Consider the following 13,474-nt stretch of genomic DNA (forward strand, 5'->3'; position numbering starts at 1 on the left):
CCCCTGTGACCTACAATAACGTGGGCTTCACCACCAACGTCAACGTTTACCTGCAGATCAGGGACACCTGGCTGGCCTTCTGTGAGTTTTATTTATATAAACTTTCTTAGACTTAAATCTTAAACTAAATAAATACTATAAAGTGTCATTGATAACAAAGTAAAAACCATTAACCCATAAAAACATGCCATGTATAATTTACATGCATACACATCTTCACTGTACGTCGTAAGGTCTGTGTTCTCCTGCACCTCCAGAGTTTCTTCTGAATTGAAGGTGTAATAGTGAGTCAGTGCTGAAGTAACAGTCTCTACCCTTCTGGGAAGGCTTTGCACTAGATGTTGAACATTGCTGTGAGGATATGATAAGCATTAATGAGGTGAGGTACTGATGATGTATGATCAGTTCTGGATCACAAATGCCAAATGTGTCTGTCTCTCTCTCTCGCTCTCTCTCTCGCTCTCTCTCTCGCTCTCTCTCTCGCTCTCTCTCTCGCTCTCTCTCTCGCTCTCTCTCTCTCGCTCTCTCTCTCTCGCTCTCTCTCTCTCGCTCTCTCTCTCTCGCTCGCTCTCGCTCTCTCTCTCTCGCTCTCTCTCGCTCTCTCTCGCTCGCTCGCTCTCTCGCTCTCTCTCTCAGTGATCATCCTGTGTGTGGTTGAAGGACTTTTGTTGTTGATTCTGATTTTCCTGAGAACCAGAATCCTCATAGCGATCGCCCTCATTAAGGAGTCCAGCAAGTACGTACACACAAACACATTCATATACACACTTACACAATAACTTCTTGTGAAAGTTTAGATTTCCCATTATATTGATCGTCTTATCCTTGCTTGTGTAGGGCAGTGGGTTACATGATGTCCACGCTGTGTTATCCGATCGTGACCTTTGTGCTGCTCCTCGTGTGTGTTAGCTACTGGGGGATCACTGCCCTGTATCCTTTCTGCCTGTGTGTGTGTTTGATAAGAGGCTGAATTATGACAAACGATATAAACTGCTAAACTGACAAACACCTGAAAATGCCTCCTTGCTTTAAAACACTGGAGAACAGATAAAGGTTCTCCAATTCTGAAGGTGAAATCGAAGCCTTACCTGCGACTTTGAGACCTGACTCAAACAGGCTAGACTGGTACTGCTAAATTTGAAACCTGAATCCAACCCATACCTGCGAATTTTAGACCAGGTCCAGTTAGTCCTGCTAAATTTGACACCTTAGCCTTACTTGTGCTCTAGTCCCGACTGGTTCTGCAACATTGGAAACCCGAACTCTGTACATACCCATGACTTTGAGACCTGACCTGAACCTGCTGCCAACAGATTAACTTACACAGACGTTGTTTTTCTTTGTTACTAAGAGCTTGAGATCATCGTCAGAATGATGAACTAAAGCTGTACACACTGATCTGAGAGCGTTTGCTGTGATGGCACTGACTGGTGCAAGGAAGAGCTTTGAAGCTGACATTGTTTCTCATTAGTATCTGCTGCCGAACGGCTGTATCCATGATACACGAGTGTGCTGATAAAGATATGATGTGCCAGTCCTGCTATCAGAACTATCACAAACTTTTAAGCTCATAAGGACATTAGATATAGTGTAAGGAAAATAAATATTGGAAAAAAACAGGAATTTCCCAAACTGGAAGCTCTGTTGAGCTCAGGTTGTGTAGCAACCTCCTAGTGTGTTTCATCAGTATGTCATAGCCTCTCTCCTTAGCGCAGTGTGTGTAGATATCTGGCCACGTCTGGAGCTCCAGTGTACAACGTTGTTGCTCTGAACGCGTCTCAGGGAGACTGCCGCAGCATCACCGGCAACCAGACCTGCGACCCACTGGTGAGAAATAATGCACACGCATCTGTAAATATCTTTTAAAGTCTCGGGAACCTAAAGCCATCAATAGGTTAATCCTGCTCTTTTGGGAAGTTTATCCTGTGAATAACTTTTTACATTGTTCAACAAATGGCTGTTGTATTTTGCCAACATCCTCCTCTCTCAACGTGAACTTGGCGCCCCTGACCCGGGTCATGCGTACATAAGCAGTATCCTCACCCGTCACAATGTGGGTTCTCCGGTCCACACAACTTTAATGAAATGACTAACAAAGACTCAGAACTAACCCGGCAAGCACAGCTTTGCACCCTGATCTAAAGAAAGTGGGAATTCTCAAGAACTTACGGTTGCCACTCCACCATATTTTACTTGTATTTCACAGTACTTTACATACTGCATTCGCTCACTGTGACACCTGGTTACATTTACGGCATTTGGCTGACACTCTTATCCAGAGGGACTTGCATTTTGACCATTTTTACACAGGTGGGCGATGTAATGGTGAGGTGATATATACTCCCATTGGTGTAGTGTAGGGGACTTACCGAGGTGGGGGATTGAACCCCAGCGTAGAAGGCAGAGGTGTTACCCACTACACTAACCAACCACCTCATGTGTCCAGGATCTGGATTGTATCCTGATAGGAGTTTAACCACATGCATTTACACTTGGTAGTTAAATGCGTCTCCGGTTAGGCTGGGCCTGCGCTACATGATTTTTTTTTGCCCCTTGTGACAAATTTTCACAATCTGAAGCAGTTTTCCAGGTTGTAAGCTTGATTAAAAGTGACTGACTGACTTTGTGGATGATCTGTAGTGTAAGAGGAGAAACGGGTCAATCTTTAGCTCTTTGATCAAAGTGACCGGAGGCCCTTTGAGATGATCAAATATGTTTGATATTTACAACTCAAACGTTGGCGAGTCCTGCAGTGTGAGAAGGTTCAGGAGATCTGACAAGTGATTCAAGCAACAGCCAATCAGAGAGCTAGAAGAGCAGAGGAAAAGTCCACTGGTGGTGAAGAGATGAGCATGAACACCGCCTGAACAGGGGAGCGGAGAGAGCAGCTGCGAGTGAAACTTGGGCAGAAAAGAGCCGATATCACGTTTATAATGTTTATGATGTTGATCCAGACGTCAAAACACTCTTTACAGTTTCAGCTCAGCTGCTGGTTTGTAGTGAAGCATTTCTTGTCCGTCCTCCATGATCATCTTTCTCATAGACATGGATCACATGCCAGTGGCATACTGCATGGGGAGACGTTTTGATTGGACTGGGAGACGTTTTGATTGGACCGGGAGGAGTTGTGGTTGTCGAATGTGTCTTAGAGATGGGTTCATTTGCGCTGCTATAACGTGGCTCAACTGCGTCTCAGTCCACCTCAGATCTGTATGTTTAAATGTATCTTGGGTCTATTTACCCTGGCATATTTATGTGGCCTCATCCAGATATAATCCTGATACTCGAGACTCATGAAGTAACCAGGTGTAAACGAGGTCACAGAGACTCTCTCCCACTGAAAAACTGAAAACTGCTCTAATGAATGATCGCTGTGTTCCAACATCTGTTCTTTCCTTCTCCCAGGCTTTCAACAGTACCCTGTACCCCACCTGCCCCTCGGCTCGCTGTGTGTTTATAAAGTACAACACTGAAGGCCTGTTCCAGAGGAACATCTTTAACCTTCAGATTTATAACGTGATCGCCTTCCTCTGGTGTGTGAACTTCGTCATCGCTCTGGGTCACTGCACGCTGGCCGGAGCCTTCGCCTCCTACTACTGGGCCTTCCACAAGCCTGCAGATATCCCGGCATGCCCTCTGGTCTCCTCCTTCATGAGAGCACTACGGTAAGGCTAAAGCTCAAAAGCACTGTGGTTCCAGCCCCAGACCTGGGGATGCTATATACCAGAGTAGTGACTGATTCTGAAGACTGTGAATATATGGCCAGAAACATTTACGCAGCTTTATGCAAGGATGCAAACGTGAATGATCTACTCACTCATTGTGCTCAGCCAATGCACTGCAAATACTCGGTCCCTCCGTACAAACTCCCCACATGTTCTTACGTTGCTGTGGAGGTTAAAACACTCAATACTGAAGGGGCAAAAGAGTACAGGTCAGAGAGGGATCTACTGCTATTCCAACAGCCTTAACGGCTAAACGTGGACAGTAGAGGAGAGTGAGCTGCTTTGATTGGATTGGAAATGCAATAGTTATTCATATTTTATGGCATCTTTGCGTGAGAAGAAAGTGGTCATCTGCTATGGCAGTTGAAAGGCATGCTGGCGGTACAAGACCGCTTGGTCAGGCAAATGCGTTGACACATTTTTTTAAACGCAACTACGCATGAAACCCTGTCTGAGTAGCTTGAAGCATCTGCATTCGCGTCCTTGCGTGGAGTATGTTTTGAGCCTATAACTCCCTCAAGCTGCCAACTTTCGTCAAACAACAAAAGAACTCATGGCGACTGAAATACCATCAGCAAAGCTAATGTACCTAGGCTTAAAAAGAACTTGTAGGTCTTAGCATTGCTAGAAGCCCACTTTGTGCAGTGGACCAATCACAGTCAGAAGGAGGTCTCGGAACAAATGAGGCAGTGATTAGAATCGGATGCAGTCAGGGAGAGTTCTCAATAATTAATGCAGAGATTCGGTCCAGTCACAGTCAGGGGAGGTCAAAGAACAAACAGTGCAGCGATTTAGACCAGTCACAGTCAGAGGGAAACACCTACCTTGTACCCCGTACTTCCACTCAGTGGCCATTTCATTGGAAACACCTACAGTGGTGCTTGAAAGTTTGTGAGCCCTTTAGAATTTTCTATATTTCTGCATAAATTTGACCTAAAACATCATCATCAGATTTTCACACAAGTCCTAAAAGTTGATGAAGAGAACCCAGTTAAACAAATGACACAAGAATATTATACTTGGTCATTTGTTTATTGAGGAAAACGATCCAATATTACATATTTCTGAGTGGCAAAAGTCTGTGAAACGTTGGTTTCAGTATCTGGTCTGACCCCCCTGTGCAGCAATAACTGCAACTAAACGTTTCCGGTAACTGTCGATGAGTCCTGCCACACCGGCTTGGAAACATCCAAGTAGGATTAGCAGTTAATTTGAAGGTGAAATTAGTCAGGTGTTTTCAATCAATGGGATGACGATCAGGTGTGAGTGGGCACACTGTTTTATTTAAAGAACAGGGATCTATCAAAGTCCGCTCTTTACAACACGTTTATGGAAGTGTATCATGGCCCAAATAAAGGAGATTACTGAGGACCTCAGAAAAAGAGTTGTTGATGCTCATCAGGCTGGAAAAGGTTATAAAACCATCTGTAAAGAGTTTGGACTCCACCAAACACAGTCAGACAGATTGTGTACAAATGGAGGAAATTCAAGACCATTGTTTCCCTCTCCAGGAGTGGTCGACCCACAGAGATCACTCCAAGAGCAAGGTGTGTAATAGTCAGCAAGGTGACAAAGGACCCCAGGGTAACTTCTAAGCAACTGAAGGCGTCTCTCACATTGGCTAATGTTAATATTCATGAGTCTACCACCAGGAGAACCCTGAACAACAATGGTGCGCATGGCAGGGTTGCAAGGAGAAGCCATTGCTCTCCAAAAAGAACATTGCTGCTCATCTTCAGTTTGCTAAAGATCACGTGGACGAGCCAGGAGGCTACTGGAAGAATGTTTTGTGGATGGATGAGACCAAAATAGAAGTTTTTGGTTTAAATGAAAAGCGTTTGGAGAAAGGAAAACACTGCATTCCTGCATAAGAACCTTATCCCATCTGTGAAACATGGTGGTGGTGGTGGTGGTGGTGGTAGTATCATGGTTTGGGCCTTTTTTGCTGCATCTGGGCCAGGACGGTTTGCCATCATTGATGGAGCAATGAATTCTGAATTATACCAGAGAATGCTAAAGGAAAAGGTCAGGACATCTGTCCATGAACTGAATCTCAAGAGAAAGTGGGTCATGCAGCAAGACAACGACCCTAAACGCACAAGTCGTTGTACCAAAGAAGGTTAAAGAAGAATAAAGTTAATGTTTTGGGATGGCCAAGTCGAAGTCCTGACCTTAATCCCATTGAAATGTTGTGGAAGGACCTGAAGCGAGCAGATAATGTGAGGAAACCCAACAACATCCCAGAGCTGAAGCTGTTCTGTACAGAGGAATGGGCTAAAATTCCTCCAAGCCGGTGTGGCAGGACTCATCGACAGTTACCGGAAACGTTTAGTTGCAGTTATTGCTGCAGGGGTCAGACCAGATACTGAAAGCAAAGTTTCACAGACTTTTGCCACTCAGAAATATGTAATATTGGATCGTTTTCCTCAATAAACAAATGACCAAGTATAATATTCTTGTGTCATTTGTTTAACTGGGTTCTCTTCATCAACTTTTAGGACTTGTGTGAAAATCTGATGATGATGCTTTAGGTCAAATTTATGCAGAAATATAGAAAATTCTAAAGGGTTCACAAACTTTCAAGCACCACTGTACCTCATACTACCACTCACTGGACGCTTTATAAGAAAAACCTACCTTGCACATTGAGGGGATTCTGTTAACGATCAGTGTATGTTACAGTTTGGTTTTACAGCTGTGTTTTCTGTTTATAATTAACTTCTTTTCTCAGGTATCATGTGGGTTCGCTGGCGTTTGGTGCTCTAATTCTCACTATTATCCAGGTGGTCCGCATCATTCTGGAATACATTGACCACAAGTGCAGAGGTACAGAGCACATCATGTTGAAGATGAAATGTTGTGTAGAGTACAGGTGGAAATCTGTGACCTCTGAAAGGAGAATTTTCTTAAATTTCCCCCATAACTCAGTGTGTGAGATGTAAATAGTGATTCTGGTTTAGTTTGGTGTGAAATGTCTTTACAGTGGTGGTGATAGGAACCAGGGGTCGCCATGACTACAACAAAAATATAGACATTTTGTTTAACATCCAGAACTACCAGAGAACCCTCATGAGTCTTCTGAGTTTATATGGAATGTTGATGGGAAATGGTGGAAAATCTGGAATAATCAGATTTCTTTGGGAACTATTTTGCCTCACAGCACCCTGCATGTCTCCCTCCACCATGAATGGTGTTTAAAATTCATTTTGGATCAAAATCTTCTCAAAACTACATGAATGGACTGAAAACTATCATAAAACAGTGTCTCGGTTATCAGGCATTGAATTCATAACCATTCCATGTCTTTCTGTGAGGGAGCTTTTAGAGGTGGACATCTGGTTCCTATCACCACCACAGTGAATAAGCTTCTTAGAACCTGGGATTACAGGTCATAGTCAGTTCTACCACTCAAACATGGATGCAGTTCAGTCAGCAGTTTCAGATCAACGATGTGCAGTATAGCAGCTAACTGCCGTCACCTGAATCAACAGCAGAGGTTCTGTTTATTATTAATATGGAAGATGAGTGTAATATCGGTTTTAAATGCTGCTGGTTGCTGGCGGTGTTGTGCTACTTTGTATGACTGTATGTGTTTGGTTCTCCAGCTGCTCAGAACCCCTGTGGTCGGTTCCTGATGTGTTGTCTGAAGTGCTGTTTCTGGTGTCTAGAGAAGTTCATCAAGTTCCTCAACAGAAACGCCTACATCATGGTGAATTTCAGCATCAACAAGTTCAGTTTTAACATCCAGAATGAAATTGTCCAGAAGTTTTAAAAAATTTATGTTCAGAATAAAATTCCATAAAATTGACGCCCAGAATGTAGTTCTAATAGAACTTCATTATGAACATCAGTTTCTTAGAACTTCAGTATGGATGTCAATTTTTTAGAACTTCATTTTGGACCAATTCTAAGAAAACTTGACGTCCAGACTGACGGTCTAACAAAGCTGACGTCCAGACTGACGGTCTAACCAAACCAAACTGACGTCCAGACTGACGATCAAACCAAACCAAACTGACGTCCATACTGAAAGCTATAAGCCTCTGACTCTTCCTCTGTGTCTTTGCCTTTCCTTAGATCGCAATATATGGGAAAAACTTCTGCGTCTCAGCCAAAAACGCCTTCCTGCTGCTCATGAGGAACATTCTGAGGTGAACATTCTTTACAGTGATAAACAGTCATCATTATTTATATAGCACTTATAAAATGTACCTCAAAGTACATAATAAAGAATTTAAAAAGTCAAAGATTTCAAGGAAATAGATAACATAAAAGGGTAAACAAGGAATTGTACAAATCAGAGAAATGTAAATAAAGTGAGCAAGTCAGCTAACATGCTTTTTAAAGTGTTCATTGAAGGGTTTTTTTCCCAGGCTGTGATGTGAAAATTATTGTGATGTGAAAATTATTATTTCAGAATAATTTGCATAATACATGAAAAAAAAGAAGAATGATTAAAGTCTGATTTCAGAGATTTACGTCTTTAGATTTTGGGCATCCAGTGAAAGTTACACTATATAATAGTCTAGATTAGAGAAAACAGGAGCATCTTTTGATCTGCAGCAGAGCTGAGAGCTCGGTTTGGTTCTGTGAGCTGATCTGACTGTGCTGTGTTTGTTGCACTCAGGGTGGTGGTTCTAGATAAAGTAACAGATCTGCTGCTGTTCTTTGGGAAGCTGCTGGTGGTCGGCGGAATCGGTAAGACAAACACCATCTATACAAGCTGTGTCCCAATTCAGGGGCTGCATCCTCCAAAGCATGTGGTCTATGAACCTTGAGATACGTTAGTTGGCAAAGGATCCACCCGTTGGATCCTTCGTTGCCATGGAAAAGGACACGTTTCTTGGCTGGATATGAAGCCTTCGAAATGGCGCTGTGGGTTTTACAGATGGGCACTGGAATGAATTCCTGTTTTATGAACATAGTTTGTACCTGTTGATGAGGTTTGTGTTAATGTGCAGGTGAATACTCTGCGTTGTTGTAACACCTACATGTGTATAATAAAGACACTGCTGATGCGAATAACCGCCGAGCTCCGTTCACCTGTAAACGACTCGGCTGTTACCGACACGAGGCTCAGCATGTCTGTCTCTCCACTCAGGTGTGCTGGCATTCTTCTTCTTCTCTGGTAAAATCCAGGTTCCAGGTTCCCTCTTTCGGGCTTCAGAGTTAAACTACTACTGGATGCCCATCATAGTGAGTCAATATTTTACTTTCATTTTATTCCTGCCTTCTCTTTCTTTGATCTTTCTGCGTTGTTGTTGTTGTTGTTGTTGTTACAAAAACTTTGGATGCCATAGTAACCACCTAGCAACACTTTAGCAACCAACTGGGATACCACCTAAAACATCATAGTAACAGTTTGTAACACCCTAGAAACCACCTGGGAACTGCTTATGCTGCACAATCTGTGTTTTTCTAGCTATTATTATTATTATTATTATTATTATTATCTTCCTGTTCTTTGACTTCATTTTAAATGGCACAGTCTTTTATACTTTTCATTTACGCTTTTTTCACTTGAGCAGTAGCACTTTGAGCTACATGCTTAAAAAGGTGGTTCTTTGGTTCTTAGAGTGCTCGTTTCTACAAAGAACCTTCTCTTTTATTAAAGAACCCTTGAAGAACCACCAATTTTAAGTGTGCACTTTTATGTATGCTGGATAAATGACTGGTTTTGTGTTATTGTAGTTTAAATGTACATTTTTAAGTATAAACTGTAGTTTATTTACTTTAGATTATACTTCCGGCGCCGCTCGAGCTGGCTGCCTGTTCCAGTAGCTCCGTGTCTGCGTCTTCTATTTTTTGTAAATAGCGTCTTTTTATCCGCTTTCTGTCTTTTCTGGATATTAAGGGTCTTAAGATGTTACATAACTTCTTAAACTTTGTTTTCTTTGACTTTTCAATGGATAAATATGCAATTTCTCTCCAGGATCAATAAAGCTCTGTCTGTCTGTCTGTCTGTCTGTTTATGATATTCATCACTGGCTGGATTTCAGGATTAACTGTCTGCACTTGTTTATTGCTGAGATTAATACTAGGCTGACGTTGATGTACCTCTGTTGTAGACGGTGGTGGTGGGAGCATATCTGATCACTCACGGATTCTTCAGCGTCTACAACATGTGTGTGGACACACTCTTCCTCTGTTTCTGTGAGTACTGGACACCCACCCACACACACATACTGACCAATTGAGACTTCTCTTTATGGGTCAACCATTGCCTGATGTAAGCGCATCTCACTGCAGTGACGTTCCTTATTCAATCTAACTGGTTTAATGTATTAATGAACTCGGCTAACTGGTTCAGTCTGATGATATTCATTCAGTGACGGGGACAGTAACACAATTCTGACTTTTTCAGACTGTGAATTCTTAAAATGTTCTGAAGTGGTGCCACCATCTAAGCGTTGACCTCACCTGTGTCTGAGAGTCCAAGAGCCCATAACGGTCCTTTCTGGATAGGATGGTCTTCCGTCTCCTCTCCTCATCACACTAACGTCAAAGACTTAGCAGTTAGTGTTCTCCTCCAACTATGCTGTTGGCCACAGTTGGAGAACCTGTGGTGGAGCTTTAAAGCTCTCAGAGGAAGCCTGTGCGGCACTGTCAAGAAGTGGGTCTTCAGATCTACTTAAAAAAATGACAATGTGGCAAATTAATTTTTTATTCAGCTCAAAAAATTAGATTTGAAAGAGTCGTTCATTCAACGTGTTTATTCAGGTTGAACAAAACTAAGAGATACTTTTTAAATCCCACAAACGGGGAAATTCCACCTTCGCATTTAACCCATCCGTGAAGTGAAACACCACATACACACTAGTGAATACACACACACTAGGGGTCAGTGAGCACACTTGCCCAGAGCGGTGGGCAGCCCTATCCACAGCACCCGTGAAGCAGTTGGGGGTTAGGTGTCTTGCTCAAGGACACCTCAGTCATGTGCTGTCGGCTCTGGGGATCGAACCACAGGGCCAGTTCCCTAACCTCCAGCCCACGACTGCCCCAACTAATTAATTAGTTAACAAAACTAGTTAATTAACTCGTTACCACAAAGTCATTTAGATCAGACCACCCACATTTAACAGTGTGGCCTTCACCCTCCCAGCTTGGTAGCCCTGGGTGATAGACGGGACTTGGATAGCAGGTGGAATAGAGTAGGGCTAAAACTGAAGAGATGCTGATCAAAAGTGGTTATTCAGTTTTATTCCACACTAAATGAAGGATTCTCTGTGACCCATTTGATAGTGTAAATCTCACTCCCAACAACATAAATTCTGAAAAACCAAACATGAAATATCAGTGCTGGGATATAATTAATAACACACTTTATTAGAGAAATAATTCTTAATAGTAGATCAGCCATTGTGCTTTTCAAAAACGTGAGTCTGCAGTTGTTACAAATGAATATACAGCATTTTAGACTGGAAAGTTTCAGTATAAAAACTTTACAGCCTCCATACTCCTGAACATTTTTTCGTCCTCTCAGTGGAAGATCTGGAGAGAAACGACGGCAGCGCTGAGAAACCGTACTACATGTCCAAGAACCTGATGAAGATCCTCAACAAAAAGAACAAACAGCCAAAGAAGTGACCGACGACAGTGAGGTGAAGACCACGGTTATGAATGATGATGATGACGTCCCGACCCACCCCCCCCCCCCCCCCCAAGACTTTCCCCACTTTTAATTTTATATTTTTCTTCGAGAGCACGGTCACTTTCTTCTCCGGCAGAATCGCCGATCAAAATCTCCAACGTCCTCCAATCTTATCAAACTGGAAAAAATCCCTGTGGCGTCGACCCTTTTAAGCCTTTTTAGAACGTTTTTATTAACCTTAATGCAGTTAGACATCGAAACAAAGACCGTTACAGGCGTTTACTCAGGCTACACTGCACTTGTACCTCCATATACCGGATCACTGAGGCTGGAAGGCGCTTCTAAAATATGAATATTAATATTAAAAAAGATTTTAATCACTTGCAGTTACTGAAACACACAATCACCTTCAGGCTTTATGTTGTGGTTCATCTTTATTCCTGCTCACCGTTCCATCGTTAATGCAGTGAAATACAGTTGGAGGTTTAGAATTTGCGAGTAATGAGTGTTACAGCAGGGGGCGCTACAAGAGAAAGCAAAATCTCTCGGTTCTACTAGAGAACAGTTCTACGAGCACACCTTCTGTTTAGTCTTATTTTCTTCACCTAATCAACTTGAAAACCTCACATGCGACCATATTAGAGAGAACGCCTGGATTTACAGACGTGATTGCTCGTCTAGCGCCCCCTAGAGTACCGATATTTAAACCACCATAGCAATGCAAGATTGAACCTGAGCAAACGGTGCAAGAAATGACCAACAGGGAGAACATTCAGCTTCTCTGCCCAACCCCAACCATCTCAGAACAACGTTGCCTTCATATTTTCAAGACGTTTTTATTTCATTAACGTTGCCATTTGCATTCACGCGCTTTTGAGGTGTCGGCCAAAAGTCTTCTTCATGGAGTTTTCTTCAGAGCCAGAGCTCCTTATTTACTCCTCCAGTTCATGTCTTTTACATCCCGATGGAAACCAAAAGACACGGCCGGTGAATCGAATTCCGATTCAGGCCGTTTTCTTACCTTGTTTATGTGCACAGCTCACTTTTATCTCCACTGATGGGCCAAATATTCCTGATGGACTAGCTCTGCATTTCGCTGGATTGTTTTTGCTGTATTGAGATGTATGGCACTCGATTTAAAGTCCTTTATTTACATTTTGATGTTTGAGTTACTGAATGTAATATTGTGCCTTTACAAACCCTTTATTTCCAGTTTCTTCTGTTTATTTTATACAAATGAAATTTATTCAATAAAGCCAAGAATTTTTTTAAACCACCGAATTTGCCAGAACAAAGTTTTATCTCTGGAGATTTCCGGCCCTGAATCGGATGTGATGAACGTGAACTTGCCATTAAAGCTTGTAATCAGATGAAGTGCCTTTGTGATCTTCTCTATTTATGTAGTTCTAGCTAAGAGTCTATTTAATAAAAAGCTGAACATGAATCAGGTTCTGACTCGTGATTCTGTTGCCGTGAAGGGCTGAAAGAGGGATGAGCAGAAGACGACCCTCTGCTCTATGCTCTTAAAGAAGGTTCTTCATGGGTTCTCCAGTAATGAAAATGGTTCTAAACGGGTTCTTGGCATCATTAAAAGGTTCTTCAGACTGATGGAGAATGTGCATAAATGTGGTAGACAGTTCTGTGTAGAATCGTTTTAATAAAAGGTTCTATAAAGCACCCAAAAGGGTTCTTTTATTGTTAAAGCTTGACACCGTAACTGTTCAACTCTTTTGGCTGCTCTATAGAACCGTTTCATGATGCGAAATACCCTGTAATCACGCAGAGTTCTTTGTGTGTTCATGGTTCTATACAGAACCACTTTCTTTACTAAAGAACCCTTGATGAAGCGTCTTTTTAAGAATGTACAGCGCCACCTGATGGGCAATAAAAATACTACTGGACGTATAAGTGTGCGATTTTGCCCACACTGGAAAAACAGTGCAATACAGTGATGCCTCCTCTTTTATGGAATGTAGGTGAAAATGAGAAAAATACACATTTTGTTGATGTTTTTTGTGACGGAGCTGCCCTCCGCCACAATGTACATATGTTTAAACTTTCTGGGTAAGGGGGACATTTCATACTCAGAGACACAAACTGTTTTTAAATAGCATTTATTGATTGAGTGGTTATGCTGGGGAACAAGAGCCAACCT

General features: G+C 42.3%; 1 protein-coding gene across 2 annotated transcripts in view; it reads left to right on the top strand.

The window, feature by feature from the left end:
* slc44a4 (solute carrier family 44 member 4) overlaps positions 1 to 12,763 on the top strand; it is a 41,117-nt gene extending 28,354 nt beyond the window's left edge. For both annotated transcript variants that reach the window (XM_037542996.1, XM_037542997.1), the window contains 13 exons: positions 1 to 81; positions 637 to 736; positions 838 to 930; positions 1,725 to 1,827; positions 3,406 to 3,665; positions 6,457 to 6,551; positions 7,331 to 7,434; positions 7,803 to 7,876; positions 8,353 to 8,423; positions 8,827 to 8,921; positions 9,794 to 9,878; positions 11,212 to 11,354; positions 11,561 to 12,763. The exon at positions 1 to 81 is cut by the window's left edge and continues 42 nt beyond it. In XM_037542996.1, the coding sequence (XP_037398893.1) occupies positions 1 to 81; positions 637 to 736; positions 838 to 930; positions 1,725 to 1,827; positions 3,406 to 3,665; positions 6,457 to 6,551; positions 7,331 to 7,434; positions 7,803 to 7,876; positions 8,353 to 8,423; positions 8,827 to 8,921; positions 9,794 to 9,878; positions 11,212 to 11,315 (1,265 nt within the window). In that variant the 3' untranslated portion in view covers positions 11,316 to 11,354; positions 11,561 to 12,763. The remainder of the gene's footprint in view (positions 82 to 636; positions 737 to 837; positions 931 to 1,724; positions 1,828 to 3,405; positions 3,666 to 6,456; positions 6,552 to 7,330; positions 7,435 to 7,802; positions 7,877 to 8,352; positions 8,424 to 8,826; positions 8,922 to 9,793; positions 9,879 to 11,211; positions 11,355 to 11,560) is intronic.
* The last annotated feature ends 711 nt before the right edge of the window (positions 12,764 to 13,474 follow it).

The sequence above is a fragment of the Pygocentrus nattereri genome, chromosome 11 (genome assembly GCF_015220715.1).
Source record: "Pygocentrus nattereri isolate fPygNat1 chromosome 11, fPygNat1.pri, whole genome shotgun sequence".
NCBI classification, from domain to species: domain Eukaryota; kingdom Metazoa; phylum Chordata; class Actinopteri; order Characiformes; family Serrasalmidae; genus Pygocentrus; species Pygocentrus nattereri.